Source organism: Ipomoea nil, unplaced genomic scaffold (assembly GCF_001879475.1).
Source record: "Ipomoea nil cultivar Tokyo-kokei standard unplaced genomic scaffold, Asagao_1.1 scaffold3050, whole genome shotgun sequence".
Lineage (NCBI taxonomy): Eukaryota > Viridiplantae > Streptophyta > Magnoliopsida > Solanales > Convolvulaceae > Ipomoea > Ipomoea nil.
The window spans coordinates 668896-683290 of NW_017619478.1; the positions used below are offsets into that span (position 1 = coordinate 668896).

Genomic DNA, 14395 nt, shown 5'->3' on the forward strand with positions numbered 1-14395 from the left:
AGAATAACCTTTTTCCCAAAATTCCATTGTATTACATTTTAGAAAAATAAAAAAATGTATAACTGAAATCATTAAAGGCTCTTTTGAAAGAGCCTTTTAGGCTATCAATGCTTGTCGAGCATTGATGGGCAAGCAAATCATTTCGTAAATCATTAAGGGGGCAATATTCTCTTATATAAAGGAGCTCTTTAAGCTCCTCTTTATTCAATAACTAGGAAATTGGGATCAAAGTTGATTCCACATCAATTACGTTTTTTTTTTTGTTTTTTTTTTTTTTAAAAAAAATTATTTTATATATTAACAAGATCTCATTATTATTATTCTTATTCTTATTATTATTTTGTTTTGTTGTTATTATGGCACAATAATAACAATAATAATAATAATAATAATAATAATAATAATAATAATAATTATTATTATTATTATTATTATTATTATTATTATTATTATTATTATTATTATTATTATTATTATTATTAATCTCCTTATATGTCTTTTTACACTAACCGCTAATAGTAAAATCTAATTTTACCAAACATTTTATCAGAGATAAAATGTCAAAAAAAGTCGTTTGGTTCTCAACAGTTTGGAGCAACGATTTGTTTCAAGCCGCTGAAATACTACATTTTGCAACATTTCAATTTGTCATTTTGGTAAAAGAATAACATTTTCCCAAAATACCCTTGTATTATATATATATATATATATATATATATATATATATATATATATATATATATTTATTAAAAAAAAAACTTATAACTAAAGCCATTAAAGGCTCTTTAAATTAAGGAGCCTTTTAGGCTATCAATGCTTGCCCAGTAGTGATGGACAAGCAAATCATTAAGGGAGCAATGCTCCTCTTATATAGAGGAGCTCTTTGAGCTCCTCTTCATTCAGTAACGATGTGGGATCAAAGTTGATTCCACATCAGTTTCATTTATTTTTTTAATTTTATTTTATATATTATTTTGCTTTGTATTATTATTATTATTATTATTATTATTATTATTATTATTATTATTATTATTATTATTGTTCATTTATTATTATTATTGTTATTGTTATTATTATTAGTATTATTATAAATTTTATTATTATTATTATTATTATATTATTATTATTATTATTATTCATTTATTATTATTGTTATTGTTATTATTATTAGTATTATTATAAATTTTATTTTATTATTACATAATAATAATAATAATAATAATAATAATAATAATAATAATAATAATAATAATAATTACACAGAATTTTCAAGGAAATTTTTCATTTATTATGCATAATTTGTTTCCATTATTCTCACAAGTATAATGGTTTAATTATTCTTAGAATTTGGTAACCATTTTCCATTTTTAAGTATATATATTGACTTTAATTTTTAGTAACAATTCATTAAATATTAATTAATTTTCATATAAAATGTTGTTATCAATTAAGCTTTATTAATTTTTTTACCAACTAATTAATATTCATATTATTTTCAAAAAAAAAAAATTAATATTCATATTAGTTTGAGCAGGAAAGTTAGGTCTATAATGGGTAGAAAAAATGGCGGTCAAATTTTTTAATCAAACGAATGGCTCAGATTGATCAAATTTTAATTTTTCTTTAAGATTTCCTAATTTATCCTTAATGAATATGATTATCCGTTAACTTTTCTGTTAAATATTATCTTTTCCGTTAATTTCTGTTAGTTCACCGTTAACTTACTCATTGATTTCAATAAGAAAGGTCTTAGGTTCGAACCTCATCCCAATCAAAGTTGACATAATTAGTACTTTATTTTACTCTTATTAAATTAAATAATAATATAGTAGCTACAACAAAAAATAATACATATGCATTTCTTTAATTTAGAATTATCTGTCTACAATGTCTTTATTCAAAAAAAATTATTCATTATCAATAAATTAAATAAGAGAAATAATTTAATTAATTATATTGTATTTATTTTTCTCCAATATAAAAATTCTTTACATTTAAATTCATTAATTGATTATATTCACTACATTGTCCCTACAATGTCTTTATTAAAAAAAAAATTATTCATTATCAATAAATTAATTAAGAGAAATAATTTTATTAGTTATATTGTCTTTATATTTCTCCAATGTAAAATTTCTTTACATTCAAATTCATCAATTGATTATATTCATTACATTGTCTATTATCATTTTTGTGCACTATTTTTAATTAAGTATCAAAGTTATAATACAAAATAATGCTATATATTTATTTACCAAGTATTTTATTAATACCATGAAAAATTAAAAAAATATATATAATTAATAAAGCCAATCATATTAACTACTGGAAGGATTTATAATAATAATAATTGTTTTAATAATAACTAGTATTTTCACCCGTGCGATGCACGGAATGGAATTGTTGTAATATATTAAAAATATTTAAATCGATATATAATTATTTAAAAGTTAATTTCACCAGAGGTCGCTTATCTTTCCAGACAATTCCAAATTTAATCCTAGACTATAGTTATTAATTATTACGATTTATTCTATGTTATAATTCTTACGTTAATATTCTTACTATTATTATTAACACATAATTACTTTTAGATATTATTATTACAACTTATATTATTATTATATTATTATTATTCTTAGTTTCTTTTCAAGTTCTGTTAGTATATAATGGTTGTGAGGGCGTGATGCACAATAATAATATAACCATAATTAAATATTCTTGTATTATATTCTGTGAGTCACAATAATAATATAAGAATAATTAAATATTCTTCAATTCTATATTCTTCTAGGATTTCTATTACCATCATTAATTGTTCCCTAATTTATCATAATTAAATAATTAGACCAATTATAAAGAAAGATTATTAAATAATGCAATGGACAATTTTTTAATTAAAAATTTTAAAAATTCATTAATAAAACATACGGTTGTCATAGTTATTTCTTAAAAACTATTTAATAAAGCATTTTTTTTTAGAAATTGGTGGGCCAAATCACCTACGGTAGTTTGCGGTGGAAAGATCTCAAAAAAATACGCAATTTTAAAAAAACATTTGTCTAAAACGGATAACCGAGTCAAAAGTTATGCCTTGTCGAACTTTTAGGATTTTGTTATTATATATAGTATAGATTAGAATAGGAATTGTATTACACTATTTTATAATATTAGAATAGAATTTTAATGCAGAATTATTGTACGAATGAGAAAGTAGAAATCAATATATTTTATCAGGAAGAGAGATTTTTTAGGAATTGGGCGGGAAGTTAGAATTTTAAGATTTTGTTATTACATATAGATTAGAATAGGAATTGTATTACACTATTTTATAATATTAGAATAGAATTTTAACGCATAATTATTGTACGAATGGGAAAGTAGAAATCAATATATTTTATCAGGAAGAGAGATTTTTTAGGAATTGGGCGGGAATTAAAATTTTAGGATTTTGTTATTATATATAGTATATAGATTAGAATAGGAATTGCATTACACTATTTTATAATATTAGAATTGAATTTTAACGCAGAATTATTGTATGAATGGGAAAGTAGAAATCAATATATTTTATCAGGAAGAGAGATTTTTTAGAAATTGGGCGGGAAGTTAAAATTTTAAAATTTTGTTATTATATATAGTATAGATTAGAATTGTATTACACTATTTTATAATATTAGAATAGAATTTAACGCTGAATTATTGTACGAATGGGAAAGTAGAAATCAATATATTTTATCAGGAAGAGAGATTTTTTAGGAATTGGGCGGAAACTAAAATTTTAGGATTTTGTTATTATATATAGTATAGATTAGAATAGGAATTGCATTACACTATTTTATAATATTAGAATAGAATTTTAACGCAGAATTATTGTACGAATAGGAAAGTAGAAATCAATATATTTTATCAGGAAGAGAGCTTTTTTAGGAATTGGGCGGGAATTAAAATTTTAGGATTTTGTTATTATATATAGTATAGATTAGAATAGGTATTGTATTACACTATTTTATAATAATATTAGAATAGAATTTTAACGCAGAATTATTGTACGAATGGGAAAGTAGAAATCAATATATTTTATCAGGGAGATAGATTTTTTAGGAATTGGGCGGGAATTAAAATTTTATGATTTTGTTATTATATATAGTATAGATATATATTAGAATATGAATTGTATTACACTATTTTATAATACTAGTATTTTCATCCGTGCGATGCACGGAATGAAATTGTTGTAATATATTAAGAATATTTAAATCGATATATAATTATTTAAGAGTTAATTTCAGCCGAGGTCGTTTATCTTTCCTGACAATTCCAAATTTAATCCTAGACTATAGTTATTAATTATTACAATTTATTCTATGTTACAACTCTTACATTAATATTCTTACTATTATTATTAACACTTAATTACTTTTAGATATTATTATTACCACTTATATGATTATTATTATATTATTATTATTATTATTATTATTATTATATTATTATTATTATTATTATTATTATTATTATTATTATTATTATTATTATTATTATTATTATTATTAGTTTCTTTTCAAGTACTGTTAGTATATAATGGTCGTGAGGCACAATAATAATATAACCATAATTAAATATTCTTGTATTGTATTCCGGAGTTAATGCCATTTTTGGTCCTAGACTTATTGAGGCATTGACACTTTTCATCCTCCATAATAAAAATTGCCACTTAGTAGACACTGTTATTGGTCGTTGGACAGTTTTGATCCTCTGTCAATGAAGCCGTTTGCTGACCGTGAATTAGAAGGGTTTTTCTGTCTTTTTATGTCTTATTCTTCTAATCTTGTTTAGACCAGCGCTGCTGTGACTCCTGTGAGGCGAGATGGCGAGACTTGGCTGCTAAGTAGTAACCGTCGGTAGTGAGTAGCAGCGAGGTTCTTCTCCGGCAGTTGTGGGTACGGCGGCGAGCATACGAGGCAGTAACTCCTTCCGGCGACGGACCAGTAAGGCAGATCTGGCGGTGCAGCAACAGATCCGGCGAGGTTGGGGCCTTCACCGGTGGTTTTTGGTTCCGGCGAAGCAGAGAGGGCAGCAGGTCGGCGAACCCTCCTATGGTAAATAGCAGTTGTAGTGGTAGATGGCGTGATGTAGAATTTGCACCTGTAAGTCCTCCCTTCCATATTGACCACAAATATCCTTCCCATCTCTCTCTCTCTCTCTCTCTCTCTCTCTCTGACCACAACTACTTGGTGCACAACCTCAAAAACTCTGTTATTCTAACTGAAATTCATTGAAGTTTCAAGCTGAAAATGTGGAATCCGCCACTCCCTAAAAATCGCATTATCTGAGGTGTTGGAATGGCCGGTGTTGACTTCCTGGCTGCTGTAGCTTCATTCCCCAACCCGGATGATAAAATTCGGAGCACCAGCTTTGAGGTTCAAGGAGGTGGTACCACTGGCAATGCTTTGATAAAACCCGGATGATAAAATTCGTCTTGGTCTTAATCCAATGATCATATCTAAGGTTGCTGATGACTCGCATGGCGAAAGAATACTTGATGAGCTTGAAAGGGATGGTGTTGATACATCTTTTATGGTGGTGTCCAAAGGAGGAAACTCACCATTCACATATGTCATTGTTGACAACCAAAAAAACAAAAACTCGCACGTGCATTTTCACTCCAGGATATCCACCCATGATATCTGAGGGTTTACATACCCAAATCAAAATTGTCTTTAGCGCTTGGAGTAAATATTGTCTACTTAGATGGAAGGCTGCATGAGACTGCTTTGATTGTAGTGCAGGAGGCAAAGAGTATGGGCATACCTATTATAGTTGATGCAGAAAGGTTAAGGGAGGGGTTGGGTGATATTCCTGACTTTGCTAGTTATGTTGTATGCTCGACAAAATTTCCACTGGCATGGACTAACGCCCTTTCTATTCCAACTGCACTTGTTTCCATTATCTTGAGATTGATGTCAAATGTAAAATTCGTGATTGTTAGTTGGGTGAAGATGGTTTCTTAATGTTAGAAAGGACTGAAGCGGATAACCTCAGTTTGAAGAAATGGATGTAGCAGTGACCAATGGATGGAGAAATACAAGGATTAGAACATAAAAAGACAGAAAAACCCTTCTAATTCACGGTCAACAAACGGCGTCATTGACGGAGGATCAAAACTGTCAAACGATCAATAACAGTGGCTACTAAGTGTCAATTTTTATTATGGAGGATGAAAAGTGTCAATGCCGCAATAAGTCTAGGACCAAAAATGACATTAACTCTTGTATTTCGTGAGTCACAATAATAATATAACAATAATTAAATATTGTTCAATTCTATATACTTCTAAGATTTCTATAACCATCATTAATTATTCCCAAATTTACAATAATTAAATAAGTTGACCAATTATAAAGAAAGATTATTAAATAATTCACGGGACAATTGTTTAATTAAAAATTTTAAAAATTCATTAATAAAACATAAGGTTCTCATAGTTTTTTCTTAAAAACTCTTTAATAAAGTATTTTTTTTAGAAATTGGTGGGCCAAACCACCTACGGCAGTTTGCGGTGGATAGATCTCGAAACAATACGCGATTTTAAAAAAACATTTGTCCAAAACGGATAACAGAGTCAAAAGTTATGCCTTGCCGAACTTTTGACACTTTACAACTTAAAAAAAAAAAAAAAAATTAAAGGCCGGTTCAGCCAGCGAGGTGGCCGATTCCGGCCTACCTCGGCGCGGCCAGCGACACGATTTTTGCAACACTGATATATAAAATAGATATAGATTAGAATAGAAATAGTATTACACAATTTTATAATATTACAATAAAATTTTAACCCAGAATTATTGTAGAAATCAATATATTTTATTAGGAAGAGGGATTTTCTAGGAATTGGGCGGCAAGTTAAAATTTCAGGATTTTGTTTTTATATATAGTATAGAAGTATAGATAGATAGATAGATTGTATTACACTATTTTATAATATTAGAATAGAATTTTTAACGCAGAATTATTGTACGAATGGGAAAGTAGAAATCAATATATTTTATAAGGAAGAGAGATTTTTTAGGAATTAGGCGGGAAGTTAAAATTTCAGGATTTTATTTTTATATATATAGTATAGATAGATTGTATTACACTATTTTATAATATTATAATAGAATTTTTAACGCAGAATTATTGTACGAATGAGAAAGTAGAAATCAATATATTTTATAAGGAAAAGAGATTTTTTAGGAATTGGGCGGGAAGTCAAAATTTCAAGATTTTGTTTTTATATATAGTATAGATTGTATTACACTATTTTATAATATTAGAATAGAATTTTTAACGCAGAATTATTGTACGAATGGGAAAGTAGAAATCAATATATTTTATTAGGAAGAGAGATTTTTTAGGAATTGGGCGGCAAGTTAAAATTTAAGGATTTTGTTTTTATATATAGTATAGATATAGATATAGATATAGATAGATTGTATTACACTATTTTATAATATAAGAATAGAATTTTTAACTCAGAATTATTGTACGAATGGGAATGTAGAAATCAATATATTTTATTAGGAAGAGAGATTTTTTATGAATTGGGAGGAAGTTAAAATTTCAGGATTTTGTTTTTATATATAATTTAGATTGTATTACACTATTTTATAATATTAGAATAGAATTTTTAACGCAGAATTATTGTACGAATGGGAAAGTAGAAATCAATATATTTTATCAGGAAGAGAGATTTTTTAGGAATTGGACGGGAATTAAACTTTTAAGATTTTGTTATTATATATAGTATAGAAGTATAGATTAGAATAGGAATTGTATTACACTATTTTATAATATTAGAATAGAATTTTAACGCAAAATTATTGTACGAATGGGAAAGTAGAAATCAGTATATTTTATCAGGAAGAGAGATTTTTTAGGAATTGGGCGGGAAGTTCAAATTTTAGGATTTTGTTAATATATATATATATATATATATATATATATATATATATATATATATATATATATAGATTAGAATTGTATTACACTATTTTATAATATTAGAATAGAATTTAACGCTGAATTATTGTACGAATGGGAAAGTAGAAATCAATATATTTTATCAGGAAGAGAGATTTTTTAGGAATTGGGCGGGAATTAAAATTTTAGGATTTTGTTATTATATATAGTATAGATAATAATAATAATAATAATAATAATAATAATAATAATAATAATAATAATAATAATAATAATAATAATAATAACTACTTGGGGGATTTATTGTTTTAACTACTTGGGGGATTTGTTTTAAAAAATATAATTAAGCCAAAATCATATTAACTACTTGGGGGATTTATTGACAAAAGGAGTATTTAAATCACACAACAAATTGAAGTGGGAAATATCTCGCAATGTCTTTGTTTGACAATCACCAGTTAGGTCTTCAATATTAGTATATATTTAATATTTAATATTTTATGCCCTAATTTTTATTTGCTCTCCTTTATGTCCCGCATTTGGTTTCAACCATACCTATACAATTATTTTATTGACAATTATAATCAATCTTGACTATATTATTTTGCATTTGTAAACTTAGAATTGCATATTTAAATACACAAATTTAACATTCAATTATCTGCATGAACAATTCCATTATAATCTTGCCTTGATATACTTTAAAGTACTTATTTAAAAAAAAAAAAAACATTAGGTATAATCTCAATCGCGCGTAAAAAACTAGTAATAGTATAGGAGTGTTGGGCAGGAAGTTAAAATAGAGGATTTTGTTTTACATATAGTATAGAATATAGAATATAGCTAGATATAGATAGTATAGGTAATAATATAGAACAATATTTTTAAATCTTAATAGTATAACACTGTTTTGTGTAAGAAATTAAAATGGGGGATTTTATAGATAGCATAGAACAATTATTATAACTTATTCAATAAAATAATTATAGGGTATATAATTTTAGTTGGATGTATTTGACCATTTCTTGCATTCATTGATTGATAGAGTTAGAGTAGAAGTTGTGGTCCCGCTGCTTTTAAGCTGATCGACGCAACTGACAGACCGCACTTTTCGGAGGGATCTCTCCAAGTCCCACCACCTCCTGGCACCTGCCTCTCCCTTTTTATATCCAACCCTACTACTCCTCCATCTTCATCACAAACTCTCACTCGATTCAATTCAATTCGATTCCATTCCATTCCATTCGCGAGAATTCATAATCATGGCCAAGGTCAAGATCGGAATCAACGGTATTTCTGCTTCTTTTTGTGTTTTGTTTTTGATTCTATCTGTTGTTTTGAAGATGAATATAATATAATGATTATATATGTACAGGCTTTGGAAGGATCGGGCGCTTGGTGGCCAGGGTCGCACTCCTCAGTGACGATATTGAGCTCGTTGCCGTCAATGATCCCTTCATCACCACCGACTACATGGTATTGTTTTTATTTGAATTCGCTGCATGCATGCATAGATCAGATGTGTTTTGTTGGAATTTCGATTGTTTGGTAGATATATGAAATTGTAATTTGCTTTATTTCATCTGATTTCCTCATGAATAATTACATTACATTGAATTTTGATTTGAATATATAATCAGTTTCGTTTTGGTTTGGTTGTTGTATGTGAATGTGCGTGCAGACCTACATGTTTAAGTATGATACTGTTCATGGGCAATGGACCAAAAATGAACTCAAAGTAAAAGATGCTAAAACTCTTCTCTTTGGTGACCGCCATGTTGCAGTGTTTGACAAGAGGTACATTACTAAATTAAACCAAATAATCCCGTCTTTATTTTCTTCTCTCTTCTTAATTACATTTATTTGTTGCAATGGATAGGAATCCAGAAGAGATTCCATGGGGTGAGACTGGAGCAGAGTATGTTGTTGAATCTACTGGAGTGTTCACTGATCAAGATAAAGCTGCTGCCCACTTGAAGGTATGTAGGTGGTTTGTGATCTTCTATTATTATATGTATGAAAAAATTAAATGATCTTATGTTGATGATATTACTAGGGAGGTGCAAAGAAGGTTGTGATTTCTGCCCCGAGTAAGGATGCTCCGATGTTTGTTATGGGAGTGAACCATCTAGAGTACAAGAAAGATGTTGATATTGTTTCAAATGCTAGTTGCACCACCAACTGCCTTGCTCCCTTGGCAAAGGTTATTAATGATAAGTTTGGTATTGTTGAGGGTCTTATGACCACTGTCCATGCTATGACTGCAACCCAAAAGACTGTTGATGGTCCATCAATGAAGGACTGGAGAGGCGGAAGAGCTGCTTCATTTAACATCATTCCTAGCAGCACTGGTGCAGCTAAGGCTGTTGGCAAAGTTTTGCCTGCACTAAATGGAAAGCTCACCGGCATGGCTTTCCGTGTTCCAACTGCTGATGTCTCAGTTGTTGACCTTACTGCAAGGATTGAGAAAGCTGCCTCCTATGATGATATTAAAAAGGCTATCAAGGAGGAATCAGAGGGTAGTATGAAGGGCATTCTTGGGTACACTGAGGATGATGTAGTGTCAACTGATTTCGTGGGTGACAGCAGCTCAAGCATTTTTGACGCCAAGGCTGGTATTGCTTTGAATGGAAACTTTATCAAGTTTATCTCTTGGTATGACAACGAATGGGGATACAGTAACCGCGTTGTTGATTTGATTCGCCATATGGCATCTTCTGCCTGAAGTCATCAGACTCTTGACTATATATATATATATATATATATATATATATATATATATATATATATATATATATATCATCATCTCAGCTTCATCAGCTTGAGTTTGAGTTGAGTGAGTAGGATATATATCTAGGGCCAATAACAGACACTACGGTGGGTTTCAGACATGTTGAAACCACCTTTAATTTGCTTTGGTTGTGTCTGCTGAGTTTAGTTAGTATTGTTTACGGATTCTATATATTGTTTCCATCTTCACTTTAATGTTATTTGATTTAATTGATTGCTGAATCAAACTAGGCGTCTTTCTTACTCATCTCATCATGTATGTTATGCTTCTTCTGAGTTTTAATCTTATCTCATTGATGATGAATGGCAACATCATATCCCCAACTATATATTTCAAATAATAGTTAGGGAAGTGGTAGCTTACAGATCTCAACTTTCACTTTGAATTTCAAACTAACAATGGGTCATAGATGAATGTTATGAGCCATCATCATCCACAATTAACCTGCCATGTATTATACATATGTATATACCAAATCAAAATTCAGAATTTAGAGCTAAAGAATTGCTTGGAGTGCATGGATACTTCATACTAATCTATATCTATATATAATTAAAAGTAGGATTTTGTTTTTATCATTTTCTTGTCCAAATTTATTGTATTAGTCAAATTATTTAATTTTGGTAAAAACTTATTATATTGGTCTTAAGTATTTAATTATGATAAAAACTTATTATATTTGTCAAATCATTTAATTAGCATAAAAATCATTTTATTTCTAGGCATGGTTTTTGGTATTTGTGCAAAGAAGGTGGTTGAAATCGGTTTCTCGTCACCTAATGAAGATACTTCTTCTGATTCTGAGAAAGAATTGAATGTAAGTAGATTAAAATATCTCTGTATGTGCATGCTTGAAAGTACCATTTAGTGTTTTTTGCTTTTATTGACCTAAACTTGATTTTCTGTAATTAAATTCTTTTAAAAACCATATTTTTTGTTTTTAGAGTATGAATTTTTTTGTTAGAGTATAGATTTTATATTTAAAATTTTAAATTAATGTCTTTTGTTTAAATCGAAAGATTTAATGGTTTTACATTACTTTGACTATTCATTTGTTTTATTCGTTTATATCCACTGTTCATAGGTGAAATTATAGTATTTAAAAGAATATTACAAAAATAATTATTACTATAAAAACGGCACGAAATTTAAGCTAATTGAAATAGAAAATGACTATAAATAATTTACTGAAAATTAAAAATGCTTCGAAACTGACTTAAATGCAAAAAATGAAATGAATATTAATACTTGATTAAAAAATACAAATGAAATCTATTTTTTTTTGAAGAATACAAATAATTTACTGAAAATTAAAAATGCTTCGAAACTGACTTAAATGCAAAAAATGAAATGAATATTAATACTTGATTAAAAAATACAAATGAAATCTATATTAACACTTGAATATTAATAAATTACTGGAAATATAGGGCCCAATTGTTCTCTGTTTTCTATTCTCTGTTTTTGAAAATTCTCTGTTTTCAATTCTCTGTTTTTGAAAACTGAAATTGAAAACTTGTTTACCTGTACTTATTTTCGAAATCCATTCTCCACTTACTAAATTAAATATGTACTAGATACATATATTTATAAGTTATTTCGTGACAAATTAAAAGGTCATTACAAAACATTGATTGCAATAATTTAAAATAAGTTGTTTCGTGACGAAGTGTGATTACAAAACATTGCAAATAAAATTGAGTACACCATCAATGATTATAATTTGTTCATAGTACATTTGCCAAAAAATCGGGTGCATTTAGGTAATCACCTTCAATAACGTAGTAATAACATATTCAATTGAGAAAAAGAATATACTCAAGAAGTACTAAATTACGCCAAGTTAAATAATTGAAATTAATAGGCCTCCCACGATCATTGGCATGAGAGAAGTGAGAACATATATTTACTGGAAGGTTACCCAATCATTATTGTGTGGACCATGATCCATACAAGTTGTGTGGACCATATTTTGTCTACTGTAAAATAATGTACATTCAGTACAAACATAATGTACATTCAGTATTAAAATAATGTACATTGTATTAAGGAAATGTACATTATTTTTGTTCTGAGTGTACATTATATTGTATAATGTACATTCAGTACAAAAGTAATGACATTTAATATATTAAAAATGTACTTTTTGTTATGATTCACATAACATTGTGTGGACAATAATTTGCCCATCTAAAATCTTGAAAATGTAGTAATTTGTTTTGGATTTACAAAAATAGACACCATATTTGTTTCTGTATTTTTGCTAAATAGACGCCATATTGCATTTACAATAATAATGTATTTAGAAGAAAGAACAAAAGGAAGAAAGAAGAAAAAGAGTCTGCCAGGATTCGATAGTACTGGGTACTGTTCACCCGTTAGTTTTCAATTTTGAAAACACATTTTCATTGTATCTCTAAACTCTTGCAAAAAGAGAATAATTCTCAGTTTTGAAAATGAGAAAAAAGCATAGTAAACACCTCAGCTTGTTTTCAATTTTCAATTTTCGAAAATTCTTGAAAATTTCCTGTTAGTAAACGCCTCAATATATTTCATTTATATTAATATTCAAGTGTTAATATATATATATATATATATATATATATATATATATATATATATATATATATATATATATATATATATATAAACAAAATCTTCCTATTTCATTTTCCCGCTCAAACTTAGAATAATTTAGTAATATCAATATTATTAATTAATTAGGAATATTAATATATTGACTTGATTAGGAATATCAATATAATAAATTAATTATGGCAATACCTTAAATAAATAAATACAATTTCCTTTTAAAAAATCTTACAAATTTATAATTCTCATATTTTTCACCTATAAATACAATGAGTTGATGACTAAAAAAATTAAAGTCTTCATTTTACATTGCATCACTCTTTTCCCTTGCAGGTGACTCTCTCATCACCGATTTAATCATTGTGGTTCAATAGCTGCTCAAACTAATATGCATATTTCAATACATTAAAGGTACAATTTCTCTTCTAGCTATTTCTATCTCTGTGAAAAAAAGTTATTATTTGTTGGTCCCGATAGAATGTAGCGAGAGTCTAGAGGGGGGGGGGGGGGGGGGGTGAATAGACTCTCTTCGTGAAATGCCCTCAAAGTCACCTTTCGGTGTTTTGGCGCAACGGAAAAGTTAGATTCGTTTAATTGCTTTGCACGAGTTTACGATATGAGGAAAACTTTCGGTATGTGTGATAATAAGGATGATATGAATGCAGAGATAAAAAGTGTAAGTAAAGAGATAGAAGGGACAAGAGATTTTATAGTGGTTCGGCTAACGTTGCCTACTCCACTCTTCTTCCACAACTGATGGAAGGATTGCACTATCACTCTTTAGTACAATTACACAAAGACCTCCTTGATCACTAAGCCGGACAGCCATCGTAGATTTTTCAACTTCTCGAGTTTACTCCGCCTCAATCAACTTCTTCTTCAGAGTTGAGGTTGGTAGAAAATGGTTTCTTGATTTCTCCAACGTGATGAAGTCTTGACAGTGAGAGATGATTGCTTCGAACAAATGGCAAGACTTCTTTAAGGTGTAAGAAAATGATAACTGACTTTCTTCAAGTAACTTAACACCTTAATACTGGTTCACAAAAGCTG

The 14395-nt window shown here is 28.2% G+C and overlaps 1 protein-coding gene across 1 annotated transcript; it reads left to right on the top strand.

The window, feature by feature from the left end:
- The first annotated feature begins 9138 nt into the window (after positions 1-9138).
- Positions 9139-11054, top strand: LOC109163902 (glyceraldehyde-3-phosphate dehydrogenase, cytosolic). Its single transcript, XM_019312622.1, has 6 exons — positions 9139-9252; positions 9338-9438; positions 9644-9759; positions 9842-9941; positions 10019-10712; positions 10763-11054. The coding sequence occupies exons 1-5, from the start codon at positions 9225-9227 to the stop codon at positions 10685-10687; spliced, it is 1014 nt and encodes a 337-aa protein (XP_019168167.1). The 5' UTR covers positions 9139-9224; the 3' UTR covers positions 10688-10712; positions 10763-11054.
- Positions 11055-14395: the final 3341 nt, after the last annotated feature.